At 36.0% G+C, this 12,350-nt stretch overlaps 1 protein-coding gene across 1 annotated transcript; it reads left to right on the top strand.

Annotated features, from left to right (window-relative positions):
- Positions 1-6,507: 6,507 nt before the first annotated feature.
- On the top strand, positions 6,508-9,697 carry LOC120087158 (O-fucosyltransferase 36-like). The gene is made up of 3 exons (XM_039044060.1): positions 6,508-7,872; positions 8,225-8,474; positions 9,204-9,697. Exons 1-3 carry the CDS (start codon positions 6,650-6,652, stop codon positions 9,378-9,380), a joined length of 1,650 nt encoding a protein of 549 aa, XP_038899988.1. The 5' UTR covers positions 6,508-6,649; the 3' UTR covers positions 9,381-9,697.
- The last annotated feature ends 2,653 nt before the right edge of the window (positions 9,698-12,350 follow it).

Raw genomic sequence — 12,350 nt, 5'->3', positions numbered from 1 at the left:
GAAAAAGTAGATGATCCAAGCTACTGTAAGTATCATCGAGTCATGAGCCACCCAATGGGAAAATGCTTCGTTCTAAAACAAAGCTAATTCTAAAATTAGCTAAACTTTGATAAAATAACTTAATCAAATCATGTTGTGGTAACAACAAATAGTTGCAATCAAATAAACTTTACAAATTCATATCATATTAATGTTGAAGAAATCAACGATCCAAAAGAAATCAAACAAAGAACTTCTGTCTTCGATCGTATTAAGCCTTCAACTACTCGATCTTCATTTTCCAAAAATTGAGTATGGCCACAAGAAAAGAAGTAAATTAATGTTTAACATCCATTTCCATATCAAAGAGAGATTGAACTTCGTCATCTATTTTTTATCGTCTCAAAGTGACAAGCGATCAACATGAAATAAAGATGAAAACCTTGAAGGTAAAACCATTTCAGGAAGCAAACAATGAATTCTTAGTCTTGTCCCTTCAGGCATGAAGAGGAAGTTATCTATTGTCATAAGTACAGAAGGTTCCTTAACAGTGAAGCCAAAACTTAGTATTGAAGAATCCTACAAATGAAGAAGAGGATCAAAGCCATGATGAAAGTAAAAGCTTTTAAAATAAATAAAAAAAAGTAATAGCTCCTTAGCCCCTTAGCCCAAGAGCCTAAACTACATATTGCTTGACCCATATGAGCTTAAAAGGTGAATGAAAAAAAAAAAGAAAAAAAAAGAAAAAATAAACTACATTATGACTTTATCCCTTACTTCAAGGATACATAGGCAACTTAAAGAAATTTAAGTTCCATCCATAAAATATTATCACAAAAAGTAAGAGTGCCATAAAACCTAGCTATGACATTACAAAATTAATATTGTTCATCTTCAATGCTAAATGAAACTCCAAGTTGAAGATTTTTATCTTTAATGAGGGCATCCCAACAAATTGAGAGTATCCTAATAAATTGGAAACATCCCAACAAATTAGGGCAGAGCAAAAAATTTAAGATGTCAATCTCTAGTAAGACGAGATATAGTAAATTGAAGAAGTACGTTACTTTGCGTGAGACTACACAAATAAGATGCATACAAAAAGGGGCCTTCACTAAAAATATCAATCCTGTCTTTGTTATCTTAAATAAAGAAGCTTCAAGTGTTGAGCATCGCTTGCTTCAAGTTCAAGTCATCGTTTGCCTAAATTTCAACACTTCATCTTCAACATTGGGGCTTCCCTCACTTGAAGCAGCATTCCATCTTCAAAGTTCAAGATTGGAAGTTGCTTCACTTCATCTTCAAATTCAGTGTAGATGAAGATGACTGCTTCATTTTCAATTTATGGTATGGTTGGCTTCGCTTCGTTTGCTCAAGTGTGGAGGCTTCAACGACACATCTTCGAAATCAAGTACAGAGGATTCGTCGATGCTTCATCAAACTTATCATCAAAGAGTTCGTCGATGCGTCGATGCTTCATCATTATCATTGAAGAGTTTGTCGATGCTTCATCAAGCTCAAGTTCAGAGGATTTGTCAAGGTTTCTTCAAGTTCAAATGCGAAGGATTCGCCACAAAGCCAAGTCTGATGCGGGAAGTAGAAAGTCAAGGTTGAAAGTTTAAGACCTCTCTAAGGTCGAATTAAAATATTGGTGCAGTCGGTAAATCATTTAGACCACCCTTAAAATATTGGTGCGGTCGGCAGACTTTTCTGGGTCGAAATAAAATATTGGTGCGGTAGGCAGATAATTTAGACCTCTCTACGGTCGAAATAAAATATTGGCACGGTCGACAAATCATTCATACCTCTCTAAGGTCGAAATAAAATACAGTTTCGCTCCTCCATAGGAGAAAGTTATTAAAAAAAATGTAAAAAAAATGCAACAAAAAAATCTTCTAAAAAAAGAAAAGTGAAAAAAAAATATTATAGAAAGAAAAAAAAGGAAAACAAAAGAAAAAAAGGTTAAAAAAACCCAAAAAATAATAAGAAAAAAAGAGGGGAAAAAGGATAAACAAAAGAAGGATATTAGAAAAAAATTTGATAAAAAAAATTTAAAAAAACATGAAAAAAAAAAAGTAAAATAAAATTTAAGGGAAAATACCTTTTAATTGATTAATAGAAATTGACGATTGAAAGGATTTAATGAAAAAATGAGATTCAAAATGTAAAATCTTGAAATTTATGGACCAAATTGAAACATTTTGACAAAAAATTGTAACATTTTGACAAAAAAATGTAAGGAGCAGATGGAATCCCCCGAGAAGGGTTAGAATGACGGTTCCTGCTCCTTCGAAAGTATCAAATAAATTATTACATTATTTGAATCGGGGTTTTGAGCATAAAGATTCCAATTACTTATAAAAAGTGGTCCTAATCCTTGGAGATACGGCAATACATCTAAGACGAGCATATTGATATAGACTAAATGTCATGTCCAAGCCAATAACATCCGAATAGAAACTAGAGTCAAAACTTAAGGACCAAAAAGTCCCTAAAATTTATGTGTATTATATTTTTTTTTAAAAAAAAAAACCCTAAAGTTTCGCCATCTCTCTTCTTGCAGCCACCCCCTTCCACACGATCTCCGTCCCTAAACTTTCTCTCACTCATCCAACAACGATGACTCAAAGACGGCAACGTAAAAAAAATTGGCAGCACCCAAACAACCGGCGGATTGATTCCACATTGACCCATGATGGCGAACTCCTGCAGCGGTTCCATGCCAACCCACACAAACATGGATCGGCGAATTTTTTCGGTGACGAAGCTTCCAGTGGCTGAATCAACTATCTGACAACACGACAGAAAATCGAACAAAGTTCAACTTTGCGACTCTGCACCTTACTCCGACGATGTTCCACGACTTCCAGCATAGCAGCAGTGGACATCGAAGCACAGAATGTCGGAGACTACAACGCGTAACCCACAATTGAAGCGGCAGCGAAAACTCCCTATTCTGCACAAGCACCATCTCCAATAGCAACTCAACTGTGATTTGCAACGACGCACAACCTACAAGGGACGTGAGAACAAAAAAACAAGAAAATCAGAGCACGATTCCGAGATGATGAAAACGGTGTGTGTTGCCTAGTATATATAGTTAAATTTTGACAAGGTTCTTTCCTAATCTGTTAAGATTTGATGAGATCCTGTAGTATAATTTGAAATCTAACTTCACCTTGGATTTATTTGAATTCAAAATATTAATGGTTGGGTTGGGATTCCAATTCTAGCTAAAAGTTCGCTAAAATTCAAAGAATCTCAATGAGGTGTGTTCTATTTCAAGGTAGAGAATTCCCGAAGGACAACTTTGTTATTCGGTTCAAAATTCGATTGGAACGAAATTCAAGTTAAGATCCTAGCAAACTAAGAATTTTATCTCAAACCATATTCCATCAAAAAATCAAGGTTGGAATAAAATGTAAATTTGTCCAACTCTCAAGTCTAAATTTCAGACAAAGTATAATTTATTCAAACTTCAAATTAAATGTAATTGAGATTGAAATTGCATTCAAATTTAGAGTATACCAAACTTCAAATTATCCAACTATGGATTTTTTATGCTAAGCCAAATTGAATTGTGATAAGACTTCATTTATCTTATCATAAACTTTGACAAATTCCAAAATTTATCCCAAGTTCAAATTGGTTCCTTATCTTCGAACCAATTTTAAATTGAGTGTAAGACTTTGAATTTATCTAATATTTGAACATATTCTAAATTTTTATTTCAAACTAAAATCGATCTAAATTCAATTTCACTCAAAATTCAATTTGCAATAGAAGTAGAATATAAATTCTACTTTAGTTTGTTCCCAAATAAGTCAATCGCTAAAATTCATCTTTTGTTTACCTGACGTAAAATGTGTCAAGTAAACAAAGTTTAAATAAAAATTTTGAGCTAAATTCATATTTTGTTCAAGATGACGCATCAAAAGAAGTCAAAATTATACTTTGATTTTAAATTATCTTTTTCTAGATTCACCTATATAGACGTGCATAAATCTCGAAAAGTGGGACATTTGTTGAATGAGAAATTTAGTTCGATTAAATTTTGCCACATCATCATAACAAAAGCTTAGGGGTGTTCAAAAAAATCGAAGACCCGAAAAAATCGAGCAACCCAACCCAGCTGGTTTGGGTTGGTTAAAGAAAATGGTTTGGTTTGAGTTTTTTTTTAATGAACCCGAATAGGTCGGTTTGGTTCTCGGATTCGTAGGAAAATCGTTCGGTTCGAACCGAACCAACCCAAGAAGAATAGGCTATACGATCGCCTATCCAATACTATAATAGTTGAGCTCCGCTACACGATCACTGAGTAACAAAATGCTATACGATCGTCTACCCAATGCTAGATGATCGCCTACCAAATGCTACACGATCGCTAAACTCGGCTACATGATTGCTGAGCTCGGCTAAAGGATCGCTTAGCTCTGCTACACGAACGCTGAGTAATAAAATGTTATACGATCGCCTACCTAATGCTATACGATCGCTTACTTAATATTATACGATCGCCTACCAAATGCTACACGATCGCTAAGTAACAAAATGCTATACGATCGCCTACCCAATGTTATACAATTGCCTACCAAATGCTACACAATCGCTAAGCTCGGCTACACGATCGTTGAGTAACAAAATGTTATATGATTTCCTACTCATTGCTATACGATCGCCTACCAAATGCTATACAATCGCTGAGCTCTGCTACATGATCGTTGAGTAACACTAGACGATTGCCCACGAAGACCCCGCGATCACTTACCCAAAACTACCAAATGCTATATGATTCGCCTACTAAATTGGAGGCTTATCAAATATCCGAAATATTCCGTCAATCTCCGTTTTTTTAACCCTTTTACTTAACACGAAAAAAATGTCAAGTAAGAGCTTCTTATACTTGACACGTGAAACATGTCAAGTAAGACCTTATATTACTTGACACAAAAATCGTGTCAAGTAAAGGTTCGCGTGAAAATATCCGAAATATTCCGTCAATCTTCGCTTTTTTAATCCTTTTACTTGACCTTTTTTTGTCCAAAATTATATTACTTGACGTTTTTTCCACATAAATATCAAGTTATTAAAAACTACAAGTGTCAAGTAATGAAGATTTTGTAGTAGTAGTTTTTTTTTTGTGATTCCAAGCTTTTTTTAAGGGAACCGATGGAACCGAACCAACCCAACCCATTTTTTTGGGGTTGGTTTGGTTTGGGTTCATAATTGAACAAAGGTTAATTGGGTTAGAAAAATACACAAACCGAAGCATAGGGTTAGGCCTAAAATATCCCTAAATCCAACCCAACCCAACCCACGAACACCTTTAACAAAAGCTCATACCCAATATGGAAATTATAAATGGATTGAGTAGACCTAACTCAATTCAAGCCTATGATAGAAATTTAGGTTAGAGGAAAGATTAGGTCCAAGCCCACCTTTAGCCCAAGCTCAAAATTAAATAGGCCCAAGCCCATATAAAGCTATAAGGAACCATTGTAAATAGATGTCTTACTTCTTCATTTGGAGGGATTGGAAGCTCGGAGGATAGGAAGCTCTGAAGATCGAGGTTCTGAAGAATTAAAGACCGAAACTCTTAAGATCTAAAGAATTGAAAACTGAAGCTCTTCAAGCTCTCAAGTTCTCAAGCTCCCAAGTTCTTAAGCTTCAAAGACCGAAGTTTTCAAGATCTAAAGAACTGAAGATCAATGCTCTTTAAGTTCTCAAGTTCTCAAGCTCCAAATACTGAAGTTCTCAAGCTCTCAAGCTTAAAGGCTAGAAGATTGAAGCTCCAAAGGCTGATCTAAAACAATCAACAAGCCAGAAGTAGATCCAAGTCGATAAACAAGTTAGAGGTCGATCCAAACTAATCAACAAGATCAACAAGTCAGAGACTGATCCAAACTAATCAACAATATCAACAAGTCAAAGCTCGATCATCTAAGAAGATCAAAAAGCCCAAAAGCTTATCCTCCAAGAAGATCATCAAACCCAAAAGTTGATCCTCCAAGAAGATCATCAAACCCAAAAGCTATCCAAGATCATGGCTAATCATCGAAGAAGGTCAACAAGCCCAAAGGTCGACCATCTAAGAAGGTCGAGATGGTCAGCAAGTCTAAAGGTCGATCATGCAAAAAGATCAACGAGAATGAAGATTAAAGTTTATTTTTTTCGAGAGAAAAGATCTTGTATTAGATCTTGTATTAGATCTTGTATTCACTAAATTGAAATTAATATAAATGCAAAGTCCAAATTCCACGAATTAAATTCATTCGAAAATCTCCTGTGAACACAAATCATAATTGAAATCACCTTATTTGATTCCTTTGGCATCCAAACAAATGAGTTCATTTCAATTTGATTTGAAATCTTCTCAAATCTAGTGGCTACAAGCGGGGATTGAAAGCTTGAAATTAACTGCTTTAGAAGGGCAAAAGCTTCCTTTGGTAGAAAGGAAAGGAAGAGAGAAAATGATAAGTAGTTGGACTCTGGGCCCTACAAACGTCCAATACGTCGTCGTTTAACGCCACCGACAGAGTCCCTGACGAATTTCAGATCTTGAATTCCCCTGATTTATCATTTCCGATTAACGGCTACTAATTTGCTCAAAACTGTTTTTCCCTTTTCCATTCCAGCTTTTCTTCACACAAATCCTTGTTTTCTGGTGTTAATGGAGAAGTCCGATTCGTCTTCCGACGAAGACGACGATCGAGAGAATCTACTCCACCAAAATGAGATCAACCACTCTCCTTCACCTCACTCCGCCGCCTTCCACGTCGGCGATGACCTCGATCTCCGTTCAACCTTCCCTCGACGTCGTTTCTCCTTCAAAAGGAGGTATCTCTTTGCCATTTTTCTTCCTATCTTCCTTCTACTCCTCTATTTCTCCACCGATATTAGGAATCTTTTCTCTGGTCGGCTCTCTTCGTCGTTCAAAGTCTTTGATTCTCTCGGTAATCGAATGAGGGAATCTGAATTACACGCATTGTTTTTGTTGAAGCAGCAGCAGTTAGGTCTTTTGTCAATTTGGAATCATTCTTTTACTTCTCACTCCAATTCCACATCCGAGGACCTCACCTTATCGTTACTTATGCAGATTTCGCTGAATAAAGAGATTCAAAACGTTCTTTTATCTCCATATCAGTCGGGGAACTCATCCAATGAAGTAAAGGATGACGGCCTCGATCTTGTTGGTTCTGGTTTCGATAGGTGTAGAAAAGTGGACCAGGAAGTTTCCAATAGACGGACTATCGAATGGAATCCGAAATCGAATAAGTTTTTGTTTGCGATTTGCGCATCAGGACAAATGTCGAACCATTTGATTTGCTTGGAGAAGCATATGTTCTTTGCTGCCATTCTTAATCGAGTTCTGGTTATTCCTAGTTCCAAAGTCGATTATCAGTATAGTAGGGTGTTGGATGTAGATCACGTCAATAATTGCTTGGGTAGGAAGGTTGTCATTTCTTTTGATGAATTTTCCGAGATTCAGAAGAAAAGATTGCAGATTGATAAGTTTTTCTGTTATTTTTCAAAACCCGATCACTGTTATTTGGATGAGGAGCACGTTAAGCAGTTAAACAATATAGGGGTTTCCACGGCTAAACTTGAATCTCCTTGGGATGAGAATATTAAGAATCCGATTGATAGAACAGTTCAAGATATTGAGTCGAAGTTTTCTTCCGATGCTGATGTTATTGCCATTGGGGATGTTTTTTATGCTAATGTAGAGAACGACTGGTTTGTGCAACCGGGTGGTCCTATTGCCCACAAATGCAAGACCCTTATTGAACCAAGCCATCTTATTATGGTCACTGCCCAGCGTTTCATTCAGACGTTCTTGGGGAGCGATTTTATAGCTATTCACTTTCGTCGACACGGATTTCTGAAGTTCTGGTATTTCATCCATCCCCCAGCTCCAATTTGTATCAAGTTAATGTTTTGTTTTTCATTCTATTTCCTAGCTAAGAAATATTATGATACACATCTTAAATTTACTCAACATTATCTGCCTATATCTATTATGTTGTTGCTGTTTGTGCTGTTCTTGGACTGCTTGATCTATTTTTAACTTTTGTATTGATGTTCATAATGCTGCAACTGTTTTTGTTGTTTTGTCCTCATTATTATTATTTGGTATATACGTTTACTATACCTCCTCCTAGTGTGAAATATTACAACATTTGTGCTTTATGAAAGGTCTTTACGCTGAGGAAACTCATAGTTTTTCTTTCTTGGTTATTTCCAGTAATGCAAAACGGCCAAGTTGCTTCTACCCTATTCCTCAAGCTGCAAACTGTATTGCAAGTGTAGTTGAACAGTCCAATTCACCCGTCATTTATCTTTCCACAGATGCTGCAGACAGCGAAACTGGATTGCTGCAGTCACTTGTTGTAGTGAATGGAAAACCCATACCACTACTTAAACGACCTCCTCGAAATTCAGCTGAGAAATGGGATGCTTTACTTTACAGGCACGAGATTGAGGGAGATTCTCAGGTAACTTATCTTTAATTATTCAAATCTGAATGATCTCATGCAATTATGTAGAAAATTTTATGCATCCTCACCAAGCATTGCTCATATTAAACAACTTCATTAGGCATCAGAGAATCTTCTCTGGTTAAAATTGTTGATGTGGACGTCACGAATTGATATTTAATCCAGAATATGGTTACGAATCACTGTTCATAACTCCTTTTTGTTCATTCTTTGGACATCAAATAGTTGTTACTTTTTTTTTTTTTTCTTCATTGTACTTTAGTAATCCCCCTGTGAATAGTGAGTAGGTTATGCTGAAGTATTCCATCCTATTGGGGTTCAAGTTTTCCTATTAGTTCTTCTCATTTTTTTCTCAATGCAAGTTCATAAAAGTTCATTTTTTTTTTTTTTTTTTTTTTTTTTTTTTCATAAAGAAAAACGTTTTCTTCTTGATTCTTGAAAGAGTATGCATAGAAGAAACTATGTGGGAGTTGCATATAGTGTTCATGCGTTATGTCTAGCATTTGAATTTTGCCAACCAAGAGGGTCTTACATGAGGAAGATAAGTGGTTAAATCTTTGGAATAACCTTATCAAAGTGAGTACAGCTCAACGATAATTGGCATGTATTTCGATGTTGGAGGTTCAGGTCCTCATAGCCCCACGTGTACGATCTTTGTATCAACCTTGGTAAACACATATATAATATTACTTACTGGGGTTTTTGTGTTTTGAAATGATGTTGAAGGTGGAAGCCATGCTAGATAAGACCATATGTGCTATGTCGAGAGTGTTCATTGGAACATCGGGTTCGACTTTTACTGAAGACATTTTGCGTTTAAGAAAGGATTGGCGATCAGCATCTCTTTGTGATGAATATCTCTGTCAAGGTCAGGACCCAAACTTTGTTGCAGAAAATGAATGACCAACACAGAACTTCATTGCTTTTGTTTTTTAGAGAAAAGAATTACAAACCGATTCTTTGATTCAATCCATTTTTATTCTCTGGATTTGATTTTCACTTGAAATTCCTCGGCATGTATCATACATAATGTTAGATCTTTGTAGGATTGAGAGTGTGCCAAAAAAAAAAAAAAAAAGTCTTGAAATTGTAGTGTTGTGTATCATATTCAGTTTTTTTTTTTTATTATTTTTTGAATGGATGGAGAATGCAAACGTAGGATATTTGTAATGTTACTTCTTACTTCCTATGAAATTTGATCGTTGGTGATTGTTGGATCATTTAGGGACGCGTTTCTGTTTTATTTTATTTATTAAGGATGGATAGGGTTGAACATGAAATCATGCGTTAGACATAACTGATGTGTTTGCTCCCATGCATCTGAGGTCATGCATCGGAATGATGATACGTTAATCTTAGCATGCAATGACCACGCGTTCCTATCACAAGTTTTCTTACACTTGCGCCAAGTATAACACAAACGCAAGTTTCTCGGGTAATCCGAGGTCGAATACGGGGACTTGTCACTCAATAATGTTTGTGAGGTGATGCGTTTGAGGCGATAAATAAGAATAAAAATAAAGCGAAGAAGGTTTAAAATGATTTACACACTACTCTACTCCTAACTAAATAGATTGAGCAATAAAAGACTTGCAATGAGAATGGGTAGAGACACAACAAGCATTAACGCATAGTAATGTTTACTATCTTAAATCGCCCTAGTAATCCCAGCTCGTTGCACTAACGTATCACACCTCTAGATGGTCAGTCGCATGACTATATCTCTATAGTGCATGGTTGCGTTGAGCATAAGATTGTGCCTATCTCTAGGAACAATACAAACCTTGCTTAGTGCGTTCTATCCCTTACCTTCTCAGGCAGTTAGATGCGGCTATTTAACTTATGGACAAACAATGCAACATCCCATAGACAGCCTTTCACCAGGCAAAGAAGATTAACTTACTTATACTTGCACAACGCACACCTCTCGGTGGGTTGCTACATGCGTCCTATCTCTAGGCTACACGATTAAGCATGCGATTGACTTTGATAAATAAACGCTGAAGAAAAACTATGATAGAGATGAAGATGATGAAAAAGACGGTAATGAAGGAATTAAGATTTGCATTGATCACAAAATATCTTAATATCTCAAGCTAAAATGTAATACAATACAGAGATTAAAAGGGAGATGAAGGACTCTGCGTCAAGGCTACCGGTGGTGCCATGGTTGAATGGTGGAGATGTCTCTCTCGAGCTCTATCTCCGGCGAATGCTCCGATCGTCACTCGGTCTGGGCTGTGGAGATGAAGAATTCTCACTGGAAATCTCTTTCAAGTTCTCATATGTGATCACAAACTTCTACCTTGAGGCAGAAGCTCGGATGTCTCAAAATGAAGGTCTCAAGGGCTATTTAGAACTTGGACACCGACAGCTGTAATGATGGAGGTATGGCTCACTACTGCTTTTGTCGCAGTATGGGCATTGTCACATCGCCTTAACTTGTTGATACTCCCAAGGTATGTGTCTGAGCTGAATTTAGCTGAAGTTATCAGCACATTCTACCCATCTTGCGTTCTTCTATTATGGCTGTCACTCCGTGGCCGCAATCTCTATTTGTTCACCGCGTTCTCCATGCGTTGGACGCATGCGATTACTGCAACTTCCATGCGTTGGACGCATGGGGTTACTGCAACTTCCATGCGTTGGACGCATGGGATTGCCGTATGTGTTCGTCTTTTGCGGTCGTCTGGCTTCAGTGCATGTGTTTGTCTGTGATTTCTTATTACAAACGCATGTGTTTGATTCCTGTGATAGCTCCAAAAATAGACACTTTAGCACGGAATAACTCATAATATTGGGTCAGTGAGGTTTTAGGTGCTTATCGACGCAAAACTTCAATTTTTCACAAATTCTAAGTATTATCACTGCGTACTCTACCTGTTAGCCCTCATAATTCTAAATAAAATGCTTATAATAACTGGCATTTCTGCCAGTTATCAGTGATGTTTCAACAGACTGATTCTCGACACTTCTAAGTGAATGTATGTGTTCTTGTTTGGGTGAATTTAGCTTAACGGTAATTGGAACGGCCTTCCTCTCTAAAGATTGAAATTTCAAACTCTCACCCCCTTACTATACTAAAAAAAGTATGTTTTCTTTAATAATAATAGAAAAAAAATTGTGTTGGATTTTTTAGTACATAAGAGTAGAGAGATTCAAATCACAGACTTCGTGGTCGCTAATACAATCATACAATAGTTGAGCTACGCTCATTCATTTTGGCCCGTGATTTGAAATCATTGGAACTAAAATAAGTGTGTATTTTTTTTATACAATATATGAGGTGGGAGAATAAAAAATAAGCACCCTTTTAAATACTTTAGGCATCTTTAGGTAAATTGAGAGGAAATAGACTTAATTTTTAAAAACAAAAAATAAAATGATTATCAAACGAGGTCTTAGTCTTTCATACTTAGTTTCCATTGAAAATCTCTATTGTAATCATCTTTGTGTGCTTATTTATTTCATTCTATCAATGAAATGTTTCTTATCCAAAAAACTATATGTGGGGTAGGAGAATCGAATCTGAGTGTTGCAATTATAGGAAGTATTGCTGATTATACAACTTATAATAATAATAGTTCTCACTAATCATAATAAAAAAACTAAACTAATATTATAGTTTTCATTAAAAAAACTAAAAACTAAAAACTAAACTAATATTATAATTACACCATTGCAATTTGCACATGAATTTTTCTTATATGCTTAAATTCTAAGCAAGACTTTGTTAGGATTGTTCTACCTTTTAAAATAGATACGAGTAATTTTACTTTTTTAAACTAATATTTGGTGAATTGCAGTTTTACGGTAAAATACGAAAAAAATACGAAGTTCCCTTTCTTACTTTCTTAGTAGTTTTTTCAAAAT

This window comes from Benincasa hispida, chromosome 9, assembly GCF_009727055.1.
Source record: "Benincasa hispida cultivar B227 chromosome 9, ASM972705v1, whole genome shotgun sequence".
Classification (NCBI taxonomy): Eukaryota; Viridiplantae; Streptophyta; class Magnoliopsida; order Cucurbitales; family Cucurbitaceae; genus Benincasa; species Benincasa hispida.
The sequence above is the reverse complement of the archived record's forward strand: the minus strand, read 5'-3'. Positions and strand labels throughout refer to the sequence as shown.

Excerpts from the sequence above, each read along its gene's own strand:
- LOC120087158 (XM_039044060.1), top strand. The coding sequence starts at position 6,650 with ATGGAGAAGTCCGATTCGTCTTCCGACGAAGACGACGATCGAGAGAAT. Across the intron at positions 7,873-8,224 it reads CACGGATTTCTGAAGTTCTG|TAATGCAAAACGGCCAAGTT; the intron begins GTATTTCATCCA and ends GGTTATTTCCAG. Across the intron at positions 8,475-9,203 it reads AGATTGAGGGAGATTCTCAG|GTGGAAGCCATGCTAGATAA; the intron begins GTAACTTATCTT and ends ATGATGTTGAAG.